General features: G+C 41.5%; 1 protein-coding gene across 1 annotated transcript; it reads left to right on the top strand.

Annotated features, from left to right (window-relative positions):
- Positions 1-540: 540 nt before the first annotated feature.
- washc4 (WASH complex subunit 4) lies at positions 541-24,148 on the top strand. Its single transcript, XM_079502114.1, has 33 exons — positions 541-745; positions 1,278-1,417; positions 1,539-1,592; positions 1,718-1,783; positions 2,591-2,636; positions 2,891-2,958; positions 3,040-3,122; positions 4,078-4,120; positions 4,327-4,430; positions 4,956-5,076; positions 6,353-6,476; positions 6,577-6,704; positions 7,190-7,350; positions 7,518-7,644; positions 8,026-8,151; positions 8,519-8,626; positions 9,035-9,181; positions 10,334-10,413; positions 11,006-11,111; positions 12,840-12,956; positions 13,512-13,680; positions 14,108-14,262; positions 15,697-15,771; positions 15,899-16,003; positions 16,115-16,249; positions 17,665-17,773; positions 19,046-19,112; positions 20,205-20,291; positions 20,675-20,822; positions 21,291-21,387; positions 21,520-21,716; positions 22,164-22,260; positions 22,648-24,148. The coding sequence occupies exons 1-33, from the start codon at positions 685-687 to the stop codon at positions 22,716-22,718; spliced, it is 3,522 nt and encodes a 1,173-aa protein (XP_079358240.1). The 5' UTR covers positions 541-684; the 3' UTR covers positions 22,719-24,148.
- Positions 24,149-24,756: the final 608 nt, after the last annotated feature.

Below are 24,756 nucleotides of genomic sequence, written 5' to 3'. Positions count from 1 at the left end.
CTCATCTCTCCCACTCCCCCTCCTCTCACATGCTTGTAAACCACACATTCAAATGAAGAGAGAACAAGACAACGTATCTCTCTCTTTCACACTCTCTCTCTCTCTCTCTCTCTCTCTCTCACACACACACACACGCACACGCACACGCACACACACACACACACACACACACACACACACACACACACACACACACACACACACACACACACACACACACACACACACAAAATAATGCAAAGACTCAAAGAGACACCTGCTTCTTAAAACAAAACGCCAGCGGTCTCCGAGTCCGACTCGAGGCTACCTGCTGCTTCTGACTCTAAACCTGATGAAATTGACATTCTCTCTTTCTTCTTCTCCTCTCACTCTCGCTCGCTCGCATGGCACACACACGCACGCACACACACGCGCGCACACACACGCACACGCACACGCACGCACACACACACACACACACACACACACACACACACACACACACACACTTCGACTTCTGACAACTGAGCAACGGTGAGCCACCAACCCACTCTATGATGCTGTGTAGTACGCAGAACTACATTTCCCATGACCACTAGCTACTGTTTACACGGTCATGAGATAAATCATGGGATCGCTGTGCTTCACTTTAAGGCAAAGGCAGCTATACCGTGACAACAGTGTTGGGCTCTTCTAGCTGACAGAATGGCAGTCGAGACGATCGCTCCTGATTGGGAATTTGATCGTTTTGACGATGGCTCTCAGAGTAAGTAGCCTATTCATGAAACAGTGAGAGTTACCTGGCTGCTTGTTGTGGTACATGCAAAGTTGTATGCTAGCTCAACCAGAAGAAGCATGGGCACAGTCTATTTGCTGAATGGAGCAAATTATGTTGAGGAAGTTAGAAAAACACACCCGTGAATTGTGAATTATGTTAAATTAAGAATGTTTTCGGCTGAGATATAGGACCTATTTTAACACAACGGCCATGGATTAAGTTATGATGGCATTCAGTGTAGAGGGTAGACTAGATGACTAGAGCTAACTGATGAGTCTGTCACCAAAAACAGCTGATCAATTTGACAGCTTCACGGACCAGAGTTGCTGTTTAGCTACTTAGCAATATAGCACTTCAGTAGCCTCATCCAAGTTACATTATGTTGTTAATTGTTATTTCCCTGACATTAAATGCACGGTTTGGAATTTGAAAGAGATGGACGCATGCAATCAGCCTAAACGTAGAACCCAGCAGCAGCACCTCAGACAATTCTAAACCTAAGCTTCTCCACTCCCATCAGAGATACACACAGAGGTTCAAATGAAGAACTATGGGAAGTTTTTGGAGGAATACACTTCCCAGCTGAAAGGGATTGAAGATGCTCTGGATGATTCCATTGGGGATGTATGGGATTTCACACTGGATCCCATTGCTCTAAAGGTAACCATGACATTTAAGGGAACAGTTGGAACTTGGAATATTTCTTCCCTTCTAAAAAAAGAAAGCCAGAATAGATCACTCACAGTTCAACCTCCCACTTATTCCTTCCCATTTCTTGCAGCTTCTCCCATATGAGCAATCTAATTTGCTTGAATTAATCAAAACTGACAACAAGGTAAGATGAGGTCATGAGTCACATGACATGTTTTGGCATACTTGTAGGATTTTGTTGGTTACACATCATAATTATGTTACATGTTCGTTACATTTTATGAAACGATGGTATTGTTCTTTGTGTAGGTCCTTAACAAAGTCATCACAGTATATGCTGCTCTCTGCAGTGAAGTGAAGAAACTAAAACATGAGGTAGGAGCAAACTGTGGGGAATGCCCGTGTACAGTTTAAGTTCTATAGGGCTGGGCAGTATATCAACAATTCAACACTAAATTTCAGTGATTTTTTTCTTTTCTTTTTTTTTTGCAAACTGTTCTCTGTATTCAACAATCAATCAATATTGTGATATGAGACTAGATATTGTCTGTGATTTTGGATATAATATGGCCTAAGTATTGTTTTTGTTTTCCTAGTGTTAATGACTTAACCCCTAATAATTTATACTTTCAATTTTGGGGGGAAAACTTTCTAAAATGGTGAAAATAGTAGCTGATGTGCAACTACAAGCTCACATCGTATCAATGCATTGCAAGCTTGTAGATCTTTCTCTATTTTTTAACATAAAAAAATCACACTTGTGTGAAGTGAGGGGCACGCTTATCATCATACATCACATGGCGTGCTCAGCCAATCAAATCATCACAAATGTTATTGTGGCCAATCACTTCTGGCGTCTTCACTTTTCTGCCCTCACATTTATTTTAAATATATATTTTGCTCAGCCAATCAAATCGCTATGGGGTGATCAGCCAATCATCAGCCAATGTTTGTGTTCACACAAACCCGGAAAGCTGGGCATAGGATAGCCCCCCAAAAAAAGTCACAATATGATATTATTGTCACAATATTGATTATTGAGGTATTTTGTCAAAAACGTCATGATATGCATTTGATTTTGTCATCATGTAGTTATCTTTTTGTTGAAATTGTGTCTGCATAACACCATAACCATGCAGGCAGTAGATTTGTACTGATAATTAATATGTTCCACTTTTGTAGGCAGAAACCAAGTTCTATAATGGACTGTTGTATTATGGAGAAGGAGGTGAGATTACAGTAATCCTCGTATCAGCTATTTTCATCTTTTTGAAGGTGAATTTCTTGCTAAACAAAGTGTGTGTGTGTGTGTGTGTGTGTGTGTGTGTGTGTGTGTGTGTGTGTGTGTGTGTGTGTGTGTGTGTGTGTGTGTGTGTGTGTGTGTGTGTGTGTGTGTGTGTGTGTGTGTGTGTGTGTGTGTGTGTGTGTGTGTGTGTGTGTGTGTGTGTGTGTGTGTGTGTGTGTGTGTGTGTGTGCGTGCAGTATCCGACACCAGTGTTGTTGAAGGCGAGTCCCAGATTCAAATGGGTAGATTTATCTCATTCCTTCAGGTGAGAAGTGGATGATTAAAGCCTTTCATTAATGACACTGTTCATTGGAATTGAAGATGTAAAACGTATATCTTCTTATAGGAGCTGTCCTGTTTTGTTTCAAGATGTTTTGAGGTAGTGGTCAACATTGTTCATCAGCTGGCAGCCCTATATAACAGCAACAAGTAAGACTCGTCGGCACGATCCAATATTATTAACCACATTAACATTTTTGAAAATATTCACCACACATGCCCAAAATAGTGACCTCAAGGTTAAACATCTTTACAGCATGGCTCCTCAGAGGGCGTGGTGATGGTGTGTGAGAGAGAATTAATTTTGGGGGGGACAAAATTATCGATGCCATAAAAGTTCTATATACAAATACCTCAGCGGCCATCCTGACGGAGAAACACCATCATTCCCCATCCTTGCTGGCATACTCCAAGGCGACACACTTCAACACTTTCTATTTATTATTGTTGTTGATTATGTTCTTCGGATCTCAGTTGATACTATTAATAAGGGCTATTAACTAAACCCTAGGAGAAGCTCTCGTCATCCTGCTAAATACCTAACTGACACTGACTTCGCTGATGACATTGTGCTTATCAGTCAATCGTTGGAGTTCGCTCAGGCTCTTGAGCAGCCCTCCAACTGTGTTGGTCTTTATCTCAACGAGACAAAAACTGAATGCGTAAATATATGCAAATCCAACAATAACCACATTATCAAAACACTTAACACTCCTGTGAAGCAGTTTGACGACTACAAGTATTTGGGTTCATATACATCTTCTTCCCAAAAGGACTTCAAACTAGGAAGGGTATGGCCTTGGTATGATGTGGGTGGGTTGGATGACTGACGTCACAGGCTAGTAACATGAAGTCTGAGGTCCACATTGGGACCCACCGCATTTTCTTAAATGTTCAGAAATGGCAGATTTACAAGCATGTGAGCTTTTTAGGTTGCCTATTTTCAGTATTCCTTGTACAATGAAGGAAGAGCCTGTGTGCAGTCTGTGCACCATACAACACACAACCTACAGTCCTGAGTGGCTCCCTGAGTAGCGGTTGAGCATTGTTTTTCGGTAGCTGTTCAGTTCAAATAAATAGTTTACAATGTTTTTGTCTCTCACAGGGGTGCAACCAAAGTAATTGAATCATCAGGAGTCCATTTCCAGGTAAGGTGGTGTGGTCTAATTATTAGCTCTGCGCCACAGTTTAACAGGATTGTTTGTGACTGGCCCACAGATAGCTGCCAACATTCCATATTTTTCAAAGCTAAAACTAATAGCTGCTCTGGCCTACCATGATCACAGCTTAATTTCTCCAAATTATCGAATTAGCTTTACTTAACAGCATCCCTAAAATTGCCTCTCCTTTGCAGACGGTGTATGAGCATCTTGGAGAGCTGTTAGTGGTACTTCTCACATTGGACGAGATTATGGAAAATCATGGCACACTAAAAGACCACTGGAAGATGTACAAAAGGTAAAAGAAATGAATAAAAAAGACACTGAGGTACAGGAGATTTAGCCTGGCTAATAAGCCAGACTCAAATCACACTGTCGTGTGGTATTTGAGTCTGGAGATGCTGTGTATGGATCTTGTTTCCCGGGGGGGGCGGTTTCAAACATTTTCTCTTTGACGCAATTGGTCAGAGTTACTGTCAGTCAAAGGTCTCAAGCATTGAACGTCACTGTACCAAAGCCCGCCCATATTGCATACCGTGTCCCGATTGGCCACACCAGTTCTCTGGTGTAGGAAATGGGCGTACAATTGAGCCTCTCCAGACCGTAATCCGCCGGCAGGCAATTTGTTTTTGCCAACGGCTGATTCGGTCTGGCTTATTAGCCAGGCTACAGGAGATTCCCAATGGCAGAGACAAAGTTATTGATAATGCATTGAACAACATAGAATCTAGTCAAAGATGCTATCTGCATGCGGCTTAACTCGATTATCTTATGCATATGAAATTCAGTTTTTTAGTAGGTTAAGCTTCTCTTCCTGTTCCAGGTTGCTGAAATCAGTGCATCATAACCCTGGTAAATTTTCCATTCCTGAAGAAAAGTTGAAACCTTTTGAGAAGCTCATATTGAAGCTGGAGGGCCAACTACTGGATGGGATGATTCTGCAGGTAGCCACATCCATTTGTTTTACTATTGTATTTTTTCTCCTTGGAAAAGTGTGGGGTCATAGTTTGACATATTGAAGCATTTACTGTGCTTAACAGACTTATAGTCTGGTGAGACATAGGAGGACCCTAGGCAGGACGCAAACCACAGTCCTGCAGGGCCCTTTTTGAAACTAGCTCCTCGCCACTCGCCCTACACACTTCCACTTGGTTTGAGCATAGATATATAAATAGTAGAGATGGCACTGGGATTCCCATCCCATCCAGTGCCGTCTCTATGCTTTATATATCTATGCTCAAACCAAGTGGAAGTGTGTAGGGCGAGTGGCGAGGAGCTAGTTTCAAAAAGGGGGCTTGAGGCCTCTAAGTGCCTGCAATCCCCCAAGAACAGACAAGGCAGGTGGAGCCTCCTGTTGGCTCTGGTATAAAGCCAACTCCACACTGCGGAGATTCGTTCGATTTTACGTCGGGACGGATTTCTTCCGCCTCTTGCCTGTCGGCAGGATGTTGATAGATAATCTTGACGTTATCGACGAGGATCGTGAGAAACCTGCCATGTCTGCTCGGTCTGGAGCCACCTTTAAGAGAGAGAGGTCAATAGCTGGAAGCCTGGATGAGAGGGGCAGTGATTTGGCCAATCACTGCTGTCCCGCCAACTGGAGTCAAAAGGGTCGAAACAGGTTGGGGAGTGGGGACCACCTGATGACCTCTCTTCCAGGCCAATGCTTTATCCATTATAGATGGATTATAATCGCATCTTTGATGTATTTACAAACAAATTGCACCATACCAGTGGTCTGGCATGTTTAGGCCATTGATTAGGACTCACGGTACACTTGACATTACTGCTAACCATATTCCAAATGGTTTGTTAGATTTTTGAGGAAATACACTGTGTTTATTTCAATATAGTATGCAAATCAAGTTTCAGAGACATGACACTTGATGGGACAGGTGACCCTACTCTTTGTCAAAGAAAGGATTAATTTACGAGCAGAATTCACATGACCTTCCTTGACCTATTCACGTTGGAATGATGTTTGTAATAATTGACTCAATTATTAACTTAAATTCTGTAACCTTTAATAACTTTGGACAAAATGTAAAAAACAAATACTAAGTCTAAAAACAATGGCTATTAATAGGGAAATGCTTTGTACAGTATATTGTAGATAGCCAAACCTGTGAATATGAGTTGACATGCATTGACACCAGTATGGTTATAAGTATTCAGCAACAGTCTTTAACATAATTTGTTCTTTATGTGACTTTGTGACAGGCGTGCGTGGAGCAGAGGTTTGACGATCCTAAAGAAGGAATCTCTGTCGCTAAAAACGGTGCCTTCGCTGAGGAATTCTTCTTCAACATACGCACAATATTCACTAATGTTGAGTCCAAGATCGGTCAGTGTCTCCTCTTTGGTTGTATTGATTGTATGTTACAGTGAGTGTGTGTTTGACAAGATTTGTTTTCAATCTACGTACGTATTTGCGTTTGTGTTAGGTGAACCCGCAGAGATAGACCAGAGAGATAAGTATGCTGGTGTTTGCAGCCTCTTCGTGCTTCACTTTCACATCTTCAGGGCTGTCGACAAGAAACTCTACAAATCACTTTTAGATGTCTGTAAAAAGGTAAGGGACTTCACTTACTGTTGCTTACTGCTTGCCTACTGGTGCTTAGTTCTTTAGTTTAGTTATATTTTAGATATCTGAAATGTTTTAGTCTAGTTTTAGTCAAAATTGTATTTTGGCAGGCCTTTATGGCATCGTAATGGCTGCATGCTAAAAATATACGTTCTACAAGCTCACAACGTGTCGCAGCGTGATGCGCTGTGAGCTTGTAGATCTCCTATTTTCAGAGTGCAACAGCTGAGCGCAACCAAACAAAATTACTCTTAGTTCTACTGGATCTCTTCTCCACTGATCCTCTCCTATAACATTTATTCTAGTTTTTATTTGTTGACAATTGTCAATTTATTTCATCATAGTTTTAGTTATAGCTTAGTTTTTTAGTTTGTCAGAGAAAAAAGGTAGTCGACCAATATTTTTCATAATTTTTCGACAAAATGAACACTGCTTGTATGACGTCCCACTAATCATAGTGGTTGTTGTTCCAGGTCCCAGCTGTGACTCTGACTGCTAACATCATCTGGTTCCCTGACACCTTCCTCATTGCTAAAGTCCCGGCTGCCGCCAAGCTGATGGACAAAAAGAGTCTGCAGGCGATCAGAGCACATAGAGACGCCTACTTGCAACAGAAAGCACAGACGCTCACCAAGTGAGTTGATGAGCACATCAGTAACAATGTCTTTGAACAAAGCACCTGTCATTTGTTTTTTAAATGTGCTTTCCCTGTTTTCTTTTCATCTTAAGTAAAATTCCGTTCATGGTTTGGGCATGAAAAACCAAATTGGCTGCTTAAAACTGTCTCATGTCTTAACTAAGGGATGTTCAGTCCTACTACGTGTTTGTTACTTCATGGATGATGAAGATGGAGGCCATCTTGTCCAAGGAGCAGAAAAGTGAGAGGTTGTCAGAGGACCTGAGCAGCAGGTGTAATGTCTTTGTACAGGTGAGAACTGCAAATGTCTGTTAAAATTGGTTGGACTAGTCTTCCGGGAAACAATAATTGGCTACTCTACATTTAGCAGAAAAGGGGACACTTCGTTGTGCTGACTAAAGTTATTTTGTACCCTATGAAAATTGTGAACTCTTATTGTGAATTTTTAGTGTTACCACATACACACATTACTTGCAAACAAGGCAACCTATAGTTGCGTTTAGTTGAGCCATGTTTTCAGAGCTTTCTGGTGAACAGCGACATACACAGACTGACTATTCACAGTAGTTTTGTGCTTACTTTGCATGGCTCAACCAATTGCATATCCAGTGGGACCTCATGCACGTATTGCATACCCGACTTTGACCTTTTCCTGTGCTGTCTCTCTCCTAGGGGATCTTGTATGCCTACAGCATCGGCACCATCATTAAGACCGTCATGAATCTCTACATGTCTATGCAGCGGCCCATGACCAAGACCTCCGTCAAAGCCCTCTGTAGACTAGTTGAACTGCTCAAGGTACGTACAGAATGGTCAGATTCATACATACAGTAGTTGCACACCAGTGTCAGTGCAGAAAATGCCAGCTCGAGCATGTGAGCTTGTACATCGGCTATCTTTGGTGTGTGTGTGTGTGTGTGTGTGTGTGTGTGTGTGTGTGTGTGTGTGTGTGTGTGTGTGTGTGTGTGTGTGTGTGTGTGTGTGTGTGTGTGTGTGTGTGTGTGTGTGTGTGTGTGTGTGTGTGTGTGTGTGTGTGTGTGTGTGTGTGTGTGTGTGTGTGTGTGTGTGTGTGTGTGTGTGTGTGTGTGTGTGTGTGTGTGTGTGTGTGTGTGTGTGTGTCAAACACACAGCATTTGAACAATATCTGATGTCATCTCCTCTGCAGGCGGTGGAGCACACATTCCACAGACGTTCTATGGTGGTAGCAGACTCTGTTTCCCACATAAACCAGCAACTACATTCCCAGGCTCTGAACGCCATTGCCCATGCCAAGGTGAGGTCACAACACAGCAGTGTGCATTATTATTATTATAAATGCACCATCAAGAGGAAGCAGTGAAATGTTATAGTGGCATTATCCGCAACACTATGCAAACAATACAATATACACAAGATAATAATAGAGCTAATATTGGATTGTAATGAAATTAAAAAAATGAGGAAAACGTAAGAAAAAGAAAGAAAAAAGTAAGAAAAAATGTACTGGCAGAAACCTCTGTAAAGAAAACCTGAGTAGCAATGGGGGATGTCCAAAAGGAAGGGGATATAATTGTATTTATTAATTTTATTTTATAATCAGATTTGGGGGAAAATACTATATTATTGATCTTAATCATTTTGAGATGCATTAGACACATTTAATATGTGTCCCTATTGTCTTGCCATGTTGTCGTTCTTGTAGAAAAGGGTGGTATCAGACAAGAAGTACAGTGAGCAGCGTCTGGACGTGCTGTCGTCTTTGGTGATGGCAGAAAACGCCCTGAATGGACCCAGCACCAGGGAGCGCCGCCTCGTGGTGTCCCTGGCCCTCAGCGTGGGCACTCAGATGGTAAACCAGAGGATTTGCTGTGTACTGTCCAGTGGTGTAAAGTAACTAAGTCCATTTACGCAAGTACTGTATTTAAGTACAATTTTGAGGTATTTGTACTTTACTTGAGTATTATCAATTTCCAATACTTTTACTTCTACTCCACTACAATGATTTGAAAACATACTCAAGTAAAGTACAAATACCTCGGATCCAAATATTGTACGCTTACTCCACTACATTGATTTGAAAACTTTAGTTACTTTGTACATTTTGATTATTATTACAAAACATACATTAACTTCAGTCCTATATACATTTTCGAAATGTTTCGTTCATTTGAAAAGATTTCAAAAGATATTGGAAAACTCTAAATGGGACAATCTGCATAATGAGTACTTTTACTTTTGGTACGTGCCAATACTTTTGTACATTCAGTCAAAGTAAATTTTGAATTCTGGACTTTTACTAGCATTGATACTTTTACTTAAAGGGATAGTTCAGATTTTTTGAACTTAAGTTGTATGAAATACTTGCCATTAATATAGTGGTTGCAACTGTATTAATTGATTGCCCGAGTCCCATGGTGGGAGTTCTGCTCTGGTTTTGGTCAATATTAAGTAGTTCCGGTCATTTTGTGGGGGGCACTGGGGCCACGCAGTAAAAGTAAATTAATCCACAAAACGAACGTAATTTGTATTGTTGACATATTTCTAAAATATTAGCGCGACTTTCGTTCAACTTTGACCCCTCTATCACATGGAACAATTTTTTGGGCATAGTGATATGGACACAAAAAATATAACGAAAGTTGCACTAATATTTTAGAAATAGGTCAACAATACAAATTACGTTAGTTTTGTGGATTAATTTACTTTTACTGCGTGGCCCCCAGTGCCCCCCACAAAATGACCGGAACTACTTGATATTTCACCAAAACCAGAGCAGAACTCCCACCATGGGACTCGGGCAATCAAATTAATACAGTTGCAACCACTATATTAATGGCAAGTATTTCATACAACTTAAGTTAAAAAAATCTGTCCCTTTAAGTAACAAAATTGAGTACTTTTTTCCACCACTGTTACTGACTCGCATCACACACGAAGGAAAGTGTTGCGCTTTGTTGTTCTTTGTTGTTCTTTGACTTTGAAGTTGATCTTTTCCATCTAGAAAACGTTCAAGGACGAGGAGCTGCTTCCGCTCCAGCTTGTGCTGAAGAAGCTGGATCTGATAAGTGAGGTCAGAGAGAGGTGAGGGGATGTTGTTTTATTTCACACCTTAGCTGATCATTTAGAAGCTGCATCTGATAAGTGAGGTCAGAGAGAGGTGAGGGGATGTTGTTTTATTTCACACCTTAGCTGATCATTTTGTAGCAGAAATGAGGTTCCATCACACAGTGGCGATAGTCAGGAGTATGTGGGAACTAAGGTCGTTTAATTCATTAAAACTAAGGAATTAACTAAACCTAGATTTGAAAAACTACGCTCTTTTTTTTTTTTGTGAGTGAATGAAATATGTACAATGAAAAAGGAAGGCACACTGTTCTCGAGCTCCCAGGTTACTTTATTAAAGACACAACGTTTCGACCCTTGCGGGTCTTCGTCAAAGTTCTTTTTTTAGATGTGCCTGCTTCCCTTTGGACTCTATTTCGGCGTGAAATATGTCACACATGACGCGACTTCAGTCAGTGTTGACTTTCTTGTGAGGAAACCACGGATCCCCACAATTATGCAGAAAAACCCAGCATGTATGATGTGCTCCGTTCGAAATTTCAGTTTGGCGATACTGACCGACAGAGTGGAACCTTTTTATATCTGTGGGTTGTTTTTCCTTCCTCTTCAGGGTCAAGATTCAGTGTGATTGTAGTTTCCTGTACTGGCACAGAGCGGTTTTTCCCATCTACCTGGATGATGTTTATGAGTATGCCGTGGATGCAGCAAGAGTACACGTAAGTACAATGTCAGTAAACAAACGCTCTGGCCTAGCCCTCTAGAACAGGTATGCATGTCCCCTAGCTGGCTCTAAAATAGACAAATCACAGATGATACATGAGAGGGTTAACCACGTGTGAACCTTAGCATCGTTATTCTGTAACCTATAAGCTCACAACGCATCACATTGAATTGTGAATGCTGTTTTCGGTGGAGATATTTAGTGTAGAGAGAAAACCGGAGGGTGCCTAGTATAGAGCCCGGAATAGTCTATTAATTATATTAATTTTAAATGGTTAAGGAAGGTAGTATTAGGCAAGAGGGTTGTGTCTGGGTAGTCCCATGCGTTATCCTTGCACTTAACAGATGCAAGGAGGATTAAATGCAGGTGCGTTAGACCCTGCTATGCACAACTTTGTGTGTGATGATTTGATTGGCTGAGGAATGATGATTTTTTTTTAATTTTTTCATTAATTAATTTCTTTCCACAGAACAATAAAATGGGAAATATGCATAGGATAATAATTTAACTGTTGGACATGCAGGCTCCTAGTGATGCACCCATGCACAACAAATCATTATCAGGACTGTGTAAATATAGATCACTGATTTGTGGAAGGATACTGGAACAGTCTCGGACAAGCCTTTATTTACAGGGTGCACTGCAGGCAAAATGTTTAGCTCTGTTTCTCTGATAAATCTCCCACGCTAGAGGGATGATTTTCACTTTCATGCTTTTTGCGCTGAATCAAGCCTTAAAACTCCAAGGTAATGTCTGTGACAACCAGTGTAAAAATGTTGATCATGTAGATATTCAAATTGTTGAACTAATGTGCTGCCTCCCTTGAAACCCGACATCTTTTCTCATTCTGAAATCCATTCTCTCTCTCACACACACACACACACACACACACACACACACACTCACACACACACACCTAAAAAACAAAAATGTGATTAACATAATGCCCACATTCCTGCACACCCCTCCCCCAAGGAACGGGACTCTATCCCCTCCCCCTATTCATTGAACCCTCATTACCTCATGTGGGAGAAATGTGCAAAAGACATTTTCTTTTTCTCACAATCTTCATGATGAGCGTCTCACATTAGAACAAAGTGATTTAGGTTCAACATCTACAAAATTCCCCTAAAGATAATAATAATGGTCAGGAAATACCCAGCCCTTATGAAACTCCTGAAGAGCGAAAGTTGTTAAAGTCTTATGGAGCAGTGTTGGTGAAATGTTTATAAAGCATTTATAAACATGGCTTTTGGCCAAAGGAAACATAGACTGTCACCACATTAGTCGACAAGACTCGACATGCCCACAAGCAGCCAGTATGTCCATGCAGGGACAATGCCAATTTGATATAGTCTGGATTCACCACTGAACACATCCTTGTGATTGTGCAACTTAAGATCACAAACGGCACACATAATTACTTACTGAACACACAGGCCACGCTGTTTTAATTAGACTGTCCTAGTGTCTTCTAATGAAAATATTGATCCCACCCTGACCCTTTAGGTGTGGGAAGGAGCATCTGAACTGAATCCACTTGCCATGTCCTTTCCAGTTTCAGAGCTGGGTGTAGCGCCAACACAGTCCATAGTTGCATGTGATCCTCAATACATTGATCCTGTTCTTGTTTGGTTCATTAGGAGGAAGGCGATTGTTCTCACTGGCTTCTCCTGTTATTTGTTTGTGTTTTGTTCCTGTTGCATGCGATTGGCCGGAGCAGTACATGTTTAGCGCCTTGAGGGACAGCGTGCCCACCATGCTGTACGCCAAACACATGGAGTCATGTGACCAGCTGCTGGAGAGCTACGACCAGGAGATCATGGACGTGTTCAATGAGGTGAGGAACAGGTGACAGACGTGTGTGGGTGGAATTTACCACTGGCCACTGGCATACATACTGTAGATGTGGGGACAGAGGACATCTAGTGGATGAATGGTGTATAGGACTAGAATAGATTAAGTTATCACGGACACAATGAGCGTAAATAAAAGTTTGAAACTATGCATGTACGCATAAAAAACACATGGGCGTTTCTCACCACCGACACACAAAAAGTTGAGCCCTTAAAGTGGTGCTGCCTGAGCCACTGTAGTGCACAGTAAATCTATCAAAGAAAGAAATGGCTGCATATAATTTTTAAAGTGCTGTGCGAATATGTTTAACACTTTGTACAGAGCTTTAAAAGTGGATCACAAGCCTTCTTTTCTTAGATTAGCTCAGCATCGTGAACATCTGTGCTAGCAATCTGTTAATATGATTCGGAACAGGTGACGTCCAAGAATGGCTGGACGTGTGTGTGGGTGGAATTTAAGTAGACCGTCTGCTCTTTCCTTCCTCTGCATCTAATGCACGGTTCATCTCTCTTCCACTTCCATCCTGCTGTTGTTTCAGCACCTGTTGGATAAATTGTGTAAGGAGATTGAGAAGGACCTGCGCCTCTCTGTTCACACGCACCTGAAGTTGGACGACAGGAATCCCTTCAGGGTCGGCATGAAAGATCTGGCCCACTTCTTCTCTCTCAAACCCATCCGCTTCTTCAACCGTTTCATTCACATCAAAGGTACGTTATGCCTCCACTGCAAGGGAGTTCTGCTCGGCTCGGCTATTTTGGGATTTGTTTGGAAAAAATACAAAATAAAATGTCTTCACAATATATGATATTGAGGTATTTATTTGGTGAAATATAATTGTTATATTGGATTTTGTCCTTCTTTTACTGCTATATAGTGTGCATACACATTGAATGTGCCATTAAAAATGAACTGTGGAAAATTGACGGGTGTAAATCTACTATCTTCTGCACTTCTGTGTGTCATGCATGGACCAGATTAGCACGATCAAAATAAATCTAAAGTGGAAACAACAGATTGTAACTTGGTTACATTGGCTAAAATGAAATCAATATCTGACACATCTGTGTAACGGCATTGCCTCCTGAAAGACATAATGTGGAGTGTTATATCGTTAACCGTTTAGTTTCCCCACAGCCTACGTCACCCACTACTTGGACAAGACGTTCTACAACCTGACCACTGTGGCTCTGCACGACTGGGCCACCTACAGTGAGATGAGGAACCTGGCTACCCAGCGCTATGGCCTGACGATGACAGAACCTCATCTGCCCAGCCAGACCCTGGAGCAGGTGGGTTGCCTTTTAGGGCTATTAGCCCGCGGACCCCCATTTGAAAAATATATGCCAGGGACCCCCCATAAGAGAAGATTTTTACGGCGCCGCTCTAGCAGTGATTCTCAACCATTTTAATTTCAAGGACCCTCAGTTTGACATGCATTAGTCTACTGCCCCCCCATTTAATGGCATTTCCATCTCTGGGACCCCAATTTGTATTGTAAAATCAATGTTAATTTAACGGGTCCATTTGTACACTCTCAGAGTTACAGATCCACAAGGATAAATTTGGTTTCCATCTATCATCTAGCTGGGGACCACCTGAAACTCCCTCAAGGACCCCTAGGGGTCCCCGGACCCCACTTTGGGAACCACTGGCATACATACTGTAGATGTGGGGACTGAGGACATCTAGTGGATGAATGGTGTATAGGTCTAGAATAGATTAAGTTATCAGGACACAATGAGTTTGAAACTATGCATGTAGGCATAAAAAACACATGGGCGTTTCTCACCACCGACACACAAAAAGTTGAGCCCTTAAAGTGGTGCTGCCTGAGCCACTGTAGTGCACAGTAAATCTATCGAAGAAAGAAATGGTCGCAGCTCATTTTTAAAGTGCTGTGCAAAAGGTAGGGAACGCGATCAATAAAGACAGACAAAAGTAAGGCAAAGACATAGTTCAGAGTTTATATGAATAAGTGATTATATTCAGGTACCATTAATAGAAGAACAGATTTACAATTCAAAGATGACAGGGAAATGCAACGGGAACACCCCCCAGGGGGGCCCCCGGGGGGCCCCCAGTCTGGACTTAACATGCAACTACAACAACACTGTTTATAGACCCTCACAACTAGCCCAGCCCCTAAAACAGGTCTTGTCAAGAATCCTAATCTATAGGTCAACAGTTGGAACAATAAAACCCCATTTCCTTTAAGGAATTTGTAAACAGGAGGCAACGGGAGTGTGACAGGTCAGATAATCTCACAGGAGGTGGCTGTTGGATAAGAAAGACAGCTGTCTGCAAATACTTTCTCACTCTGATGAGGGTCATTGAATGTTAACCCTCAGAATTCCTTTACACCAGTTCTCACATTTTCGCCAAATGTTAATCCATTTTTGCCAGATGTTTGTGTGACATTCCCAGAATGCTAGGGTTCATGTGGTAACGAACGTAAAACCATTTTATTAATCTTTATCCCTATTTTATGGACGCCAGATTGAAAGTGGATAAATCGCCTAAAAATAAATAAATAGCCTGCTCGACTGCGAACACGTTCTTTAGCTGATGCATGAGACATTGGACATTAAGAGTTGCATCACATATTAAGAGTTGTATGATACTTGCACTTATTATTTGTGATACATTTGTATTTGTTACCGGTTGGTTAGAAGATAATAATCTACTGTATAAATGCAGTGATGAAATGTGTGCATGATCAACAGGGCTTGGATGTCTTGGAAATCATGAGGAATATCCACATGTTTGTCTCACGCTACCTCTACAACCTCAACAACCAGGTAAGAGCTCTCCGCACTCCTCAGTCGCTGTCTCTCCCTTTTTAGACCTGTTGTTTTAGTACTGGTGCAATACCTCGTGCACTGTATAAACGTTACTTACGCCGTGATATGATTGTTTTGGTGACAGATCTTCATAGAGAAGGCCAGCAACAACAAGCACTTGAACACCATCAACATCCGGCACATTGCCAACTCCATCCGCACGCATGGAACAGGCATCATGAACACCACGGTGAGACTGCGTGCGTGCGTTCATGCGTGTGCACTGCGTGCACGTATTCCCGTAATAATTTCAGTTCTTTCACACCAGTCACCTCCCTGCCCTGTACTGTCTCTCTGCCAGGTGAACTTCACCTACCAGTTCCTGCGTAAGAAGTTCTACATCTTCAGTCAGTTCATGTATGACGAACACATCAAATCCAGACTCATCAAGGACATCCGCTTCTTCAGAGAAACAAAAGACCAGTCTGATCAGAAAGTGAGAACTATGGAACCATTCATGTATTTCATCACCAATATAGTTAATCATATGAATCCCTATACTGGGCATGACATAATAGACGAACATTTCAGAGAAAATAGAAGTGGTGTAGAGGAGAGAAAAGGCAGTGGGCCAATTGACCAGGGAACTGTGCATGCATAAAGTAAGTGGCAAAGTAAGTTTAACCCATTCAGGATAAGTTTTAAGCATTATGTTATACTTTAGCTATTGAAAAATAGCAGATCTACAAGCTCAGATCTACGAACTTGTGATCTGCTATTTTTGAAAAATCGTGAAAATGTGGCATAAATCTTTGAATATTATATTCTTTCAGAGCGAACGTTTTTAACTCAAATCATTGCTTCTGGGGGGTCCCTGGAACAACATATTTTCAGATGGGGGTCGGCGGCCAATTATATATATTTTTGGGACATTAAATAGTTTGAGAACGACTGACATGGGTTTTTCAGAAAAATGATTTAGAAGACATTTTGTAGAATCGTCCTCGGGTCTAAATGGGTTAATGTTGTTTAATGCAATCAGATAGGACGTTTCTGTGTGGATGTATGGGCTGTCAAGGCCAGAAAGTAGTTTTTTGCCACTCTGTAGGCATTCCTGCATAACTTCCGGGTATGGCTCCCCCATATCTCCCCCATATCTTGCCAGCATGATTGAACCCTACAAACCCTCCCGTGCACTCAGATCAGCCAACGCAGGGAAGCTGGAAGTACCCTCACTAAAAACGCCGGGACAACGCTCCACACGTCCCAAACTCTTCTCCCTTCTGGCCCCAAAACTGTGGAATGCACTTCCCAGTTGCAATCAGAACTGCAGCATCACTCCCGATCTTCCGCCGTAGTCTGAAAACCCACCTTTTCAGACTCCATCATGGCCCATAGCACTTACCCTACCCCCCTTAGACAGCACTTCTTAGACTTATATAGCATTTGAAACAGACTTATAGCATGTCATGTAGACAGCACAATAAGTGCATTGTATGTAGTCATAGCACTTCATAGTGTATATGTACAGCATAGTATAGCATATATGTATAGTGTCATTATATAGATATGTTCTAGTTATAGTTTATATGTATAGTGTCATTATATAGATATGTTCTAGTCACCTTCTTAGCTTATGCATGCTTCGCGATAAATACATTTTACATATGTGATGTATTCCCATGCTTTTTGTTCTTGCTTAATGTAAGTCGCTCTGGATTAAGAGCGTCTGCTAAATGCCTAAATTGTAAATTGTAAATTGTATGATGATGATGTCGCGCGCATACCTACAGTATAGTTTTTGTTAAGAGGCTGAAATTGTTTTTGAATTCGGACTTTTGAAATCAGTCCAGCAGAGATGAGTGTGCTCAACACAAATTGTGTTTGTTTGTTCATGTCTATGGTGTTTAGTACCCGTTTGAGCGTGCAGAGAAGTTTAACCGTGGCATCAGAAAGCTGGGAATCACGCCTGAGGGACAGAGCTACCTGGACCAATTCAGACAGCTCATCAGTCAGATCGGTGAGGCCTTCACACAAATGCACTTAAATGCACAAATGCACTCAACAGGTGGACCGCGGTCCACGACCGGACCGCGGCACACCTCTCTGCGGACCCTGGATGATAGAATAAAGAGAAGAGGCCTGGGCCGTGGCTCAGCGGTCCAGGCACCTTGGCTGGTAATCCAGTCTGGCAGTGTGCCGCGGGTTCTTGTCAGCCTACTGTCTGTCCCTCCATAAAAAATATAAAATAAAGGTGAAAGCCACAAAAAAACATTAAAAAAAAAAAAGAATAAAGAGAAGAAAAAATCTGATTGTGTGCGTGTGTGTATTATGGGCCGGCATGTCATGACAATGTTGCGCTGACTGGCTCACTAGCAGTGACACATCACACATTCAGTTGAATGAACAATTTGGATTTTTGGAGGTGAATAATGAATATTTGTCAAAGTGAAAAAATATATTTTCATACTCTGCCACCCCAGTATTGGTTGGTTGGGATGGGACCCGGTTTGTATAAGCTTGGTTTGACTGTACTAAACAGGCAGTTGTTTCTAGGGGTGGGGGGCGAGGGGGGCAGCCCCACCCTGTGGGGCCCACGTGGCCCGCGACCCGCAATTCTATTTGCGTGCGCATGAGACTGGACCATGGTCTTATTCAAAAATTATTTGTGGACTTTCAGCATTTCTAGTTGAGGACCCCTGGTCTACACACTTGCATTGTGGAATTTATTATCAAGAATACAGTATGAATAAAACGGTGTCTAATCTGATCACAATATACTGGATGTTAATGGAACAATATTATAACATTTCTGCCGTGTTTCTACATTGTCCCTTTCACTGCCAAGATGCTTTTTGTTCATTATCATGTCATTCTCGTTGCTCATGCTAAGAAGAGCATGTTATTTCAGCCACAACAGAATAAAATGATGGTGTTTGGTTACTTTAGTCGAAACTCTTCCTGTATTTATTTCCATGTTTTTGTTGTTGTTGGTAGCATGGTAAACATGTTCAATTATGGTTGTTTTTAGTTTAACAAGAGAACAATGGCTATGAGGGTGAGATTGGCAGTCACACCCTCATAGCCACGATGCAAATGCAGTTTTATTACAGAAGATTACTTTTTAGACTTTACATTATGGCTATGAGTGTGCGACTGCTATTACTTCACATTTTACTCCTCACTGTGGTCGCAATAGTCTGTATCTTCTCAGTACTGGTGTGCATTGTCCTGAATGCCTTTTTATAAGGAAACCCTGAGTAAATAAACACTGCTTTCCCATGCCCCCCAGGAAATGCCATGGGCTATGTGAGGATGATCCGTTCTGGTGGACTACATTGCTGCAGCAGTGCTATCAGGTACACCAATTCACACTTTAACTTAAACGACACAGACCATGCACTCATCATGCCAGACCATTTTGAACCTGGCGTCCCTATTTTCGGCATGTCATTATAGGACACATTCACAAAGAAAATGTTAATCATTTTCCCCAAATTTGATGTGCAAAAATCACATCATATTGTGAGCTTGTAGATCGGCTATTTTATAAATGGGGCATAAGTGGTTAATGTTACATTGTTGTTGTGGTGGTAGTGTTTTCACCCTGTGAACCCAATATGAAACTCTGCTCCGAGGAAAGTGCCTGAAAAACTCATTTAACAAAAATTGGATTTTTACCCTGACCACATAATTTTGTCTGACAGCTTATTGGGTCTAAATCCTGTTAGTGTAATAAAAAAGCACAAAATCCAAGAAGTTCTGCTTGTCCTCAGGGAGTTATTACTGAGACACTACATCCACAGGTGAAGAATAATCTGTGATTCTGAGCAAGGCAATAGAGAATGACCATAACCTGTTAGTATAAAGTCTGAAACTAGAAGTCGAGAGGTGTGTCTTGTACCAGCGACAACTTCATTTTGAGAATTGAATTATGACTGGAGCACTAGAAGAGAGGCAGAACATGAATGGAGACTTACCAGTACTTTCTCTACCCCAGTAAGGTCAGAGTGCCCATTATCTGCTCTAGTCTTGTCAAAAACAAGGAAAATCATGTCATGTCTATCCTCTCATGTCTGTCTCCGGAAGGGATTGCAGTTCCAAGGCTTACTGTAACTCAATGTATTGTTTAGCTCCCTTATCTCCCTGAGTCCCTCTCTTATTATTATGATAAGAGAGGGAGATGCAGTAGTAGGGTATTGGCTGGGAAACATCCAGAGCTAAATGTAAACTCTATTAGTTGGTTGTGTCCCTGCCCTTTTTAAGTGTGGAGCAATAGCGGCGCTTAGTGTCCACAAGTGGCACATTTAATGGCTTAAAAAAATAGCCAATCTACAAGCTCACAATGCGGCAGTGGGTGCAGTTTGTTCTGTACAGGCTCAAAAACAACACTTCATAAAATAAAGTAATGTCTTAACCAATAAGATGTTACTCTGTGGACTGATCTCTAGGTTTGTCCCTGACTTGGAGGACATTGTAAACTTTGAGGAGCTGGTGAAGGAGGAGGGTCTGTCAGAAGAGACCCAGAAAGCTGCCAGGTATGACTGTTGCATTTATGACACATTGGAGTGACTTGGGACCACCAGTTTGGTACGCATTAGGCCACAGACCCCTCTGAGAGTATCCAGTAGGGTCCCATAAGGGTCCATTTGGTTCATTTGTACACATGGTCATATTATGTAGTGATTTTAAGGGCGGGATAAGGATTTGACAGGGCGGTTAGCCAGCATTTAGCCAATCATATTGCCTGAACTCAAACTTGCTGACTCTGTGCTTGTAGAAATTGGGCCCTGGTTCAGGAGCCACAACCTAATTTTAAACTCCCTACCAAAACAATTGCTCACGTCTGTATGTCATGCGCTGTTTGTTCTTTGTTATTATTGGGCACGGTGAGGGACACTGACCCTGCGTCTCTTCCCAGTGTCCTGGACTCAGTACTCGGGGATTTGACCAGCAACTCTGCTGAAGGGACAGAATACTTTAAAATGCTGGTGGGCGTGTTCGCGCCGGAATTTCGCAGTGCCAAGAACATGCACTTAAGGAACTTCTACATGATCGTACCCCCGCTGGTCAGTGTCTCACTTGCATTATTTCCTTTTTGGTCATTTCATTTACGCTACTGCTCTCCATGTTCCTCGCACCGCTCTGAACCACTTAAGCCCTATGTACTTCATACTTTATTGTGACCTTGTACATCTGCTATTTCTGATCATGTTTGACACACGTTAACAGTTCCTGCCTATAGTGACATGCCCACAATATGGACGCCAGCTTTAAAGTGGTCAATGTTTCAACATGTCCCTAAGCAAGACACTGAACTGTTCCCGTGTGCTGTTAATGGCGCCCACTGCTCCTAATCGGTGGATGGGTATACATTTCTCTTATGTGCAAATGTACAGTGACAAAATAGTGTCATAGTAGTGGCGACTTATTAGTATTATTATGATCACCGGCAATGGTCTACCCCAATTCTTCTCTTCTATAAATACTTAGTTCCCTTTTTCATTCCTTCATGCATCATGAACCATTTCTCTCAGACGGTGAACTTTGTGGAGCATTCCATCAGCTGCAAAGAAAAACTCAACAAGAAGAATAAAGGCGGAGCAGCATTCACGGACGACGGCTTCGCCATGGGTGAGCGGACGGCTGACGAATCACTGCACGAATCACTGCATTTTGAGTGGCTTTACAAACACGCCATGCACGCATGCACTTCCTTCCTTTTTTTTGTCACGTTTTAATTTCCCCCTCCCTCCTTCCGGTCAGGCGTGGCATACATCCTGAAGCTGCTGGACCAGTACCTGGAGTTTGACTCCCTGCACTGGTTCCAGGCTGTCAGGGATAAGTACATGAAAGAGATGAAGGCCGTGGCCAAGGAACAGAACGTCCAGTCCAGCAACCAGGATGAGAAGCTGCTGCAGACCATGAACCTCACGCAGAAGAGACTGGACATCTACCTGCAGGTGCTGCTGCCTGTCACCTCAAATTTTCAATTTAGTCATTTAGCACAGACACTTATCCAGAGTGATTCACAAGTGTGTGATTAGAGTAAGCATGAACCCTGGTCAACTAAACAAAATTACAGGGTAAATATAGTCACAACTAGAGTGCAAAGAGAACAATGTAGTGAATTGGAGAAACTAGGATACCTATTCTTAGCATTTGTAACACATCTTGCATAGTAAACTAGCATCTGTTTAAATCTATTAAATCCCTGAATCCCTATTTTAAACAATGGTGTTGCACGTGATTGAAATAAGGGATTTTGAGCTATATTGACATGCCCCACAAAGTGATCAAGGAAAGGGTACATTTTTACACTACTGTGTAATAATGGATGGTATCTTATCATATTTGGGTATGTAGCGGTAAGAGTGCGTTATTTGACCTGTCCTCCCTCCACCCTGCAGGAGTTTGAGCTGCTGCACTTCTCCTTGAGCAGCGCTCGCATCTTCTTCAGAGCAGACAAGACAGCAGCTGAGGAGACACAGGAGAGGAAGGATAAAGGTAAAAGGGCTTACAGTGTTTTATTTCCTTTTGTTTTTATATAAAACAAATGCTTCTTAATTATTCTATTAGTCAACAATATAATCAATATCATAATTTATTACTAAGAAGATTGCAGCCTACAACAGTATAGCAGAATTATATTTTTTTTTAAATATATTTTTGGGGCTTTTCTGCCTTAACTGGATAGGATAGTTGAGAATGACAGGATTCAGGGAGACAGAGAAGGCAAGTGACACGCAGCAAAGGGCCTCCAGCTCAGGAATGGAACCTGTGACCTGCTGTCGGCTGCATTAGAGCCTTATATGTGGTATGAACCTTGACCACTAGGCCATTGGCGCCCCAGTATAGCAGAATTCATGTTTCAACCATTCTTGTCTCCTCCAGAAGGCAGAGAGGCTGCCAAAGTGGAGGGTTCTTCAGATGGCTCCAACCCCAGCGAACCTGCCTCAAAGTGACCACTGGAGACATACTGATATTTATGTAGCAGCACTGAACAGAAATGGACAGAAGAAGCCACCTGCAACGAACAGAGGAGAGTTGGAGCACCAGACTCGGACTTCCAGACTAGTCCGGGTTGGCGAAAAAAACAAAACAAAAAAACATCTGCATATAGCATCAACACGATGAAGGACGTGCTCTTCAAAAGGCTGTGTCACTGCATCCTAACGCCTGATTTTATATTTGTTTGTGCACCGTAAAAAGCGCATCTACAAGCTCACATGTTTCTCACACCAAAGCTCACACCAAATGTGTCGCGTTGCGACACATTTGGTTATGAGCATGTAGATAATTATGCTATTGTCAGTGCGTGATGCCCATGAGTAACTAAAGTTGAACTCGGGCTTAACAGTGGCAGAAAGTGTGTGCGCTGAGAACATTGTTACAGAAATGTTCTGTAAACTAACTATTTTCCTTCCCTCTCCATTCTGCAGACAGCCAGACATCCCATGTCTAGTGTCAGCTTCACATGAAACAAGCTCTGTGACTTTGTTGTGTTTATATGAACTGTGCTTCATTCAGTACAAAACACCAATCAGTGTTTTAATCAAATTTTACTGCAGGATAATAGCTTTTTTTCCCTTTTTTTTTTGCACTGAAATTTGTAAGTCTTCACCTGTGTCTGAGTTCATACTATTTGATTGTTCATAAAAAAAGAAAACTTTTATGGCAGCTTAATGGATTTAAAGCAATGCCTCAGTCGAGGTTTGTAGGTGTCTGGTATGACTTTGTGAATGTTTTCAAGGTGCATAATCATCTCTTAATGTTGACGTGCCATACTTGTGCATCCTAAAATATCAATTTGCAATTGATATTTTAAAACCATATTCCATTTGTTGTAAGGCATGTGTGCCTTTTGATCATTGTATACTAGTTTCAATGACTTAACAAATTAACCACTTTAACATCCACTATTTGGGCATGTTGAAAATTCAAAATGTTCCAATCATTTAAAAACTTTAACAATATGGCAAAACTGGCCAATCTACAAGCTCACCGTGCATCTAGATGCATTGTGAGAGGCCATTTTCGCTATTTAGATAGCAGCTACTGTATTTTGCAATTTGTGGACATATGCACTGCAGTGCATAAGTGAGCTCATCTGATACCTTTTCCTTCAGCACCTTCTGGTGGAGAACATAGCGTGCAGAAATAAAACTGTTTTGTAATTAATTCAATTGGCGACAAGACATGAGTGTGATGTGTGAAACAAGTGTTCATACATCTTCAATATTTCTCTGTACCAAGAGGGTTAGTTTTTTGTTTTAAACATTCGTCAATGGTACATTTTGAAATCTTAATTTTCTCTCATTTTCCTAACTGTCAATTAGCTTTTTCTGTAAAACAACACTTTGTACAACAAATTAAAAGATCAATGAAACACGCACTTTCAATGTACATTTCTTTTGTTGAATCTCTGACCCATTCTCATGACCACATGCCTTTTCACCAGTGGTTGGAAGTACTCACATTTTGTTACTAAGTACAAGTAACTATCAATACCACCACAATGTAGACATACTCTGTTAAAGTAAAATCCAATATTTAAAATGTATCAAAATATAGTAAAAAGTAAATAAGTACTCATTACACAGAATGTCCCATTTCACAAGTGTTCAAAATGTATACAAATCTTTTTAAAATATATATAGAAGCAAGCTGTATAGATCTATTTTCAAATAGCCAAAGTATCTATAGTTTAATGTACTGTATGTTTTGTAATAATCCAAATCTATAAACATATATACACAGTTACATACACACACAATGGTAGTAAAAAATCAGACCGGTCTTAAGTACTGTACTCCTCCCTGGCCTGTGTGCGCGCGCGCTCTACTGGCCACTTTAGGTGTTGCAGCACGGACACGCACGCTCAAAAAGCACAATGTTTGCCTCAGATGTATAAGTAAAAGTATTGGCAATTTGTAATACTCCAGTAAATACAATTCCTCAAAATTACATTACAGTAATTGAGCCATATACTTACACCATATT

This window comes from Electrona antarctica, assembly GCF_951216825.1.
Source record: "Electrona antarctica genome assembly, chromosome: 5".
Classification (NCBI taxonomy): Eukaryota; Metazoa; Chordata; class Actinopteri; order Myctophiformes; family Myctophidae; genus Electrona; species Electrona antarctica.
Note: the sequence above shows the minus strand (reverse complement) of the source record. Positions and strands in the feature narration are given on the sequence as shown.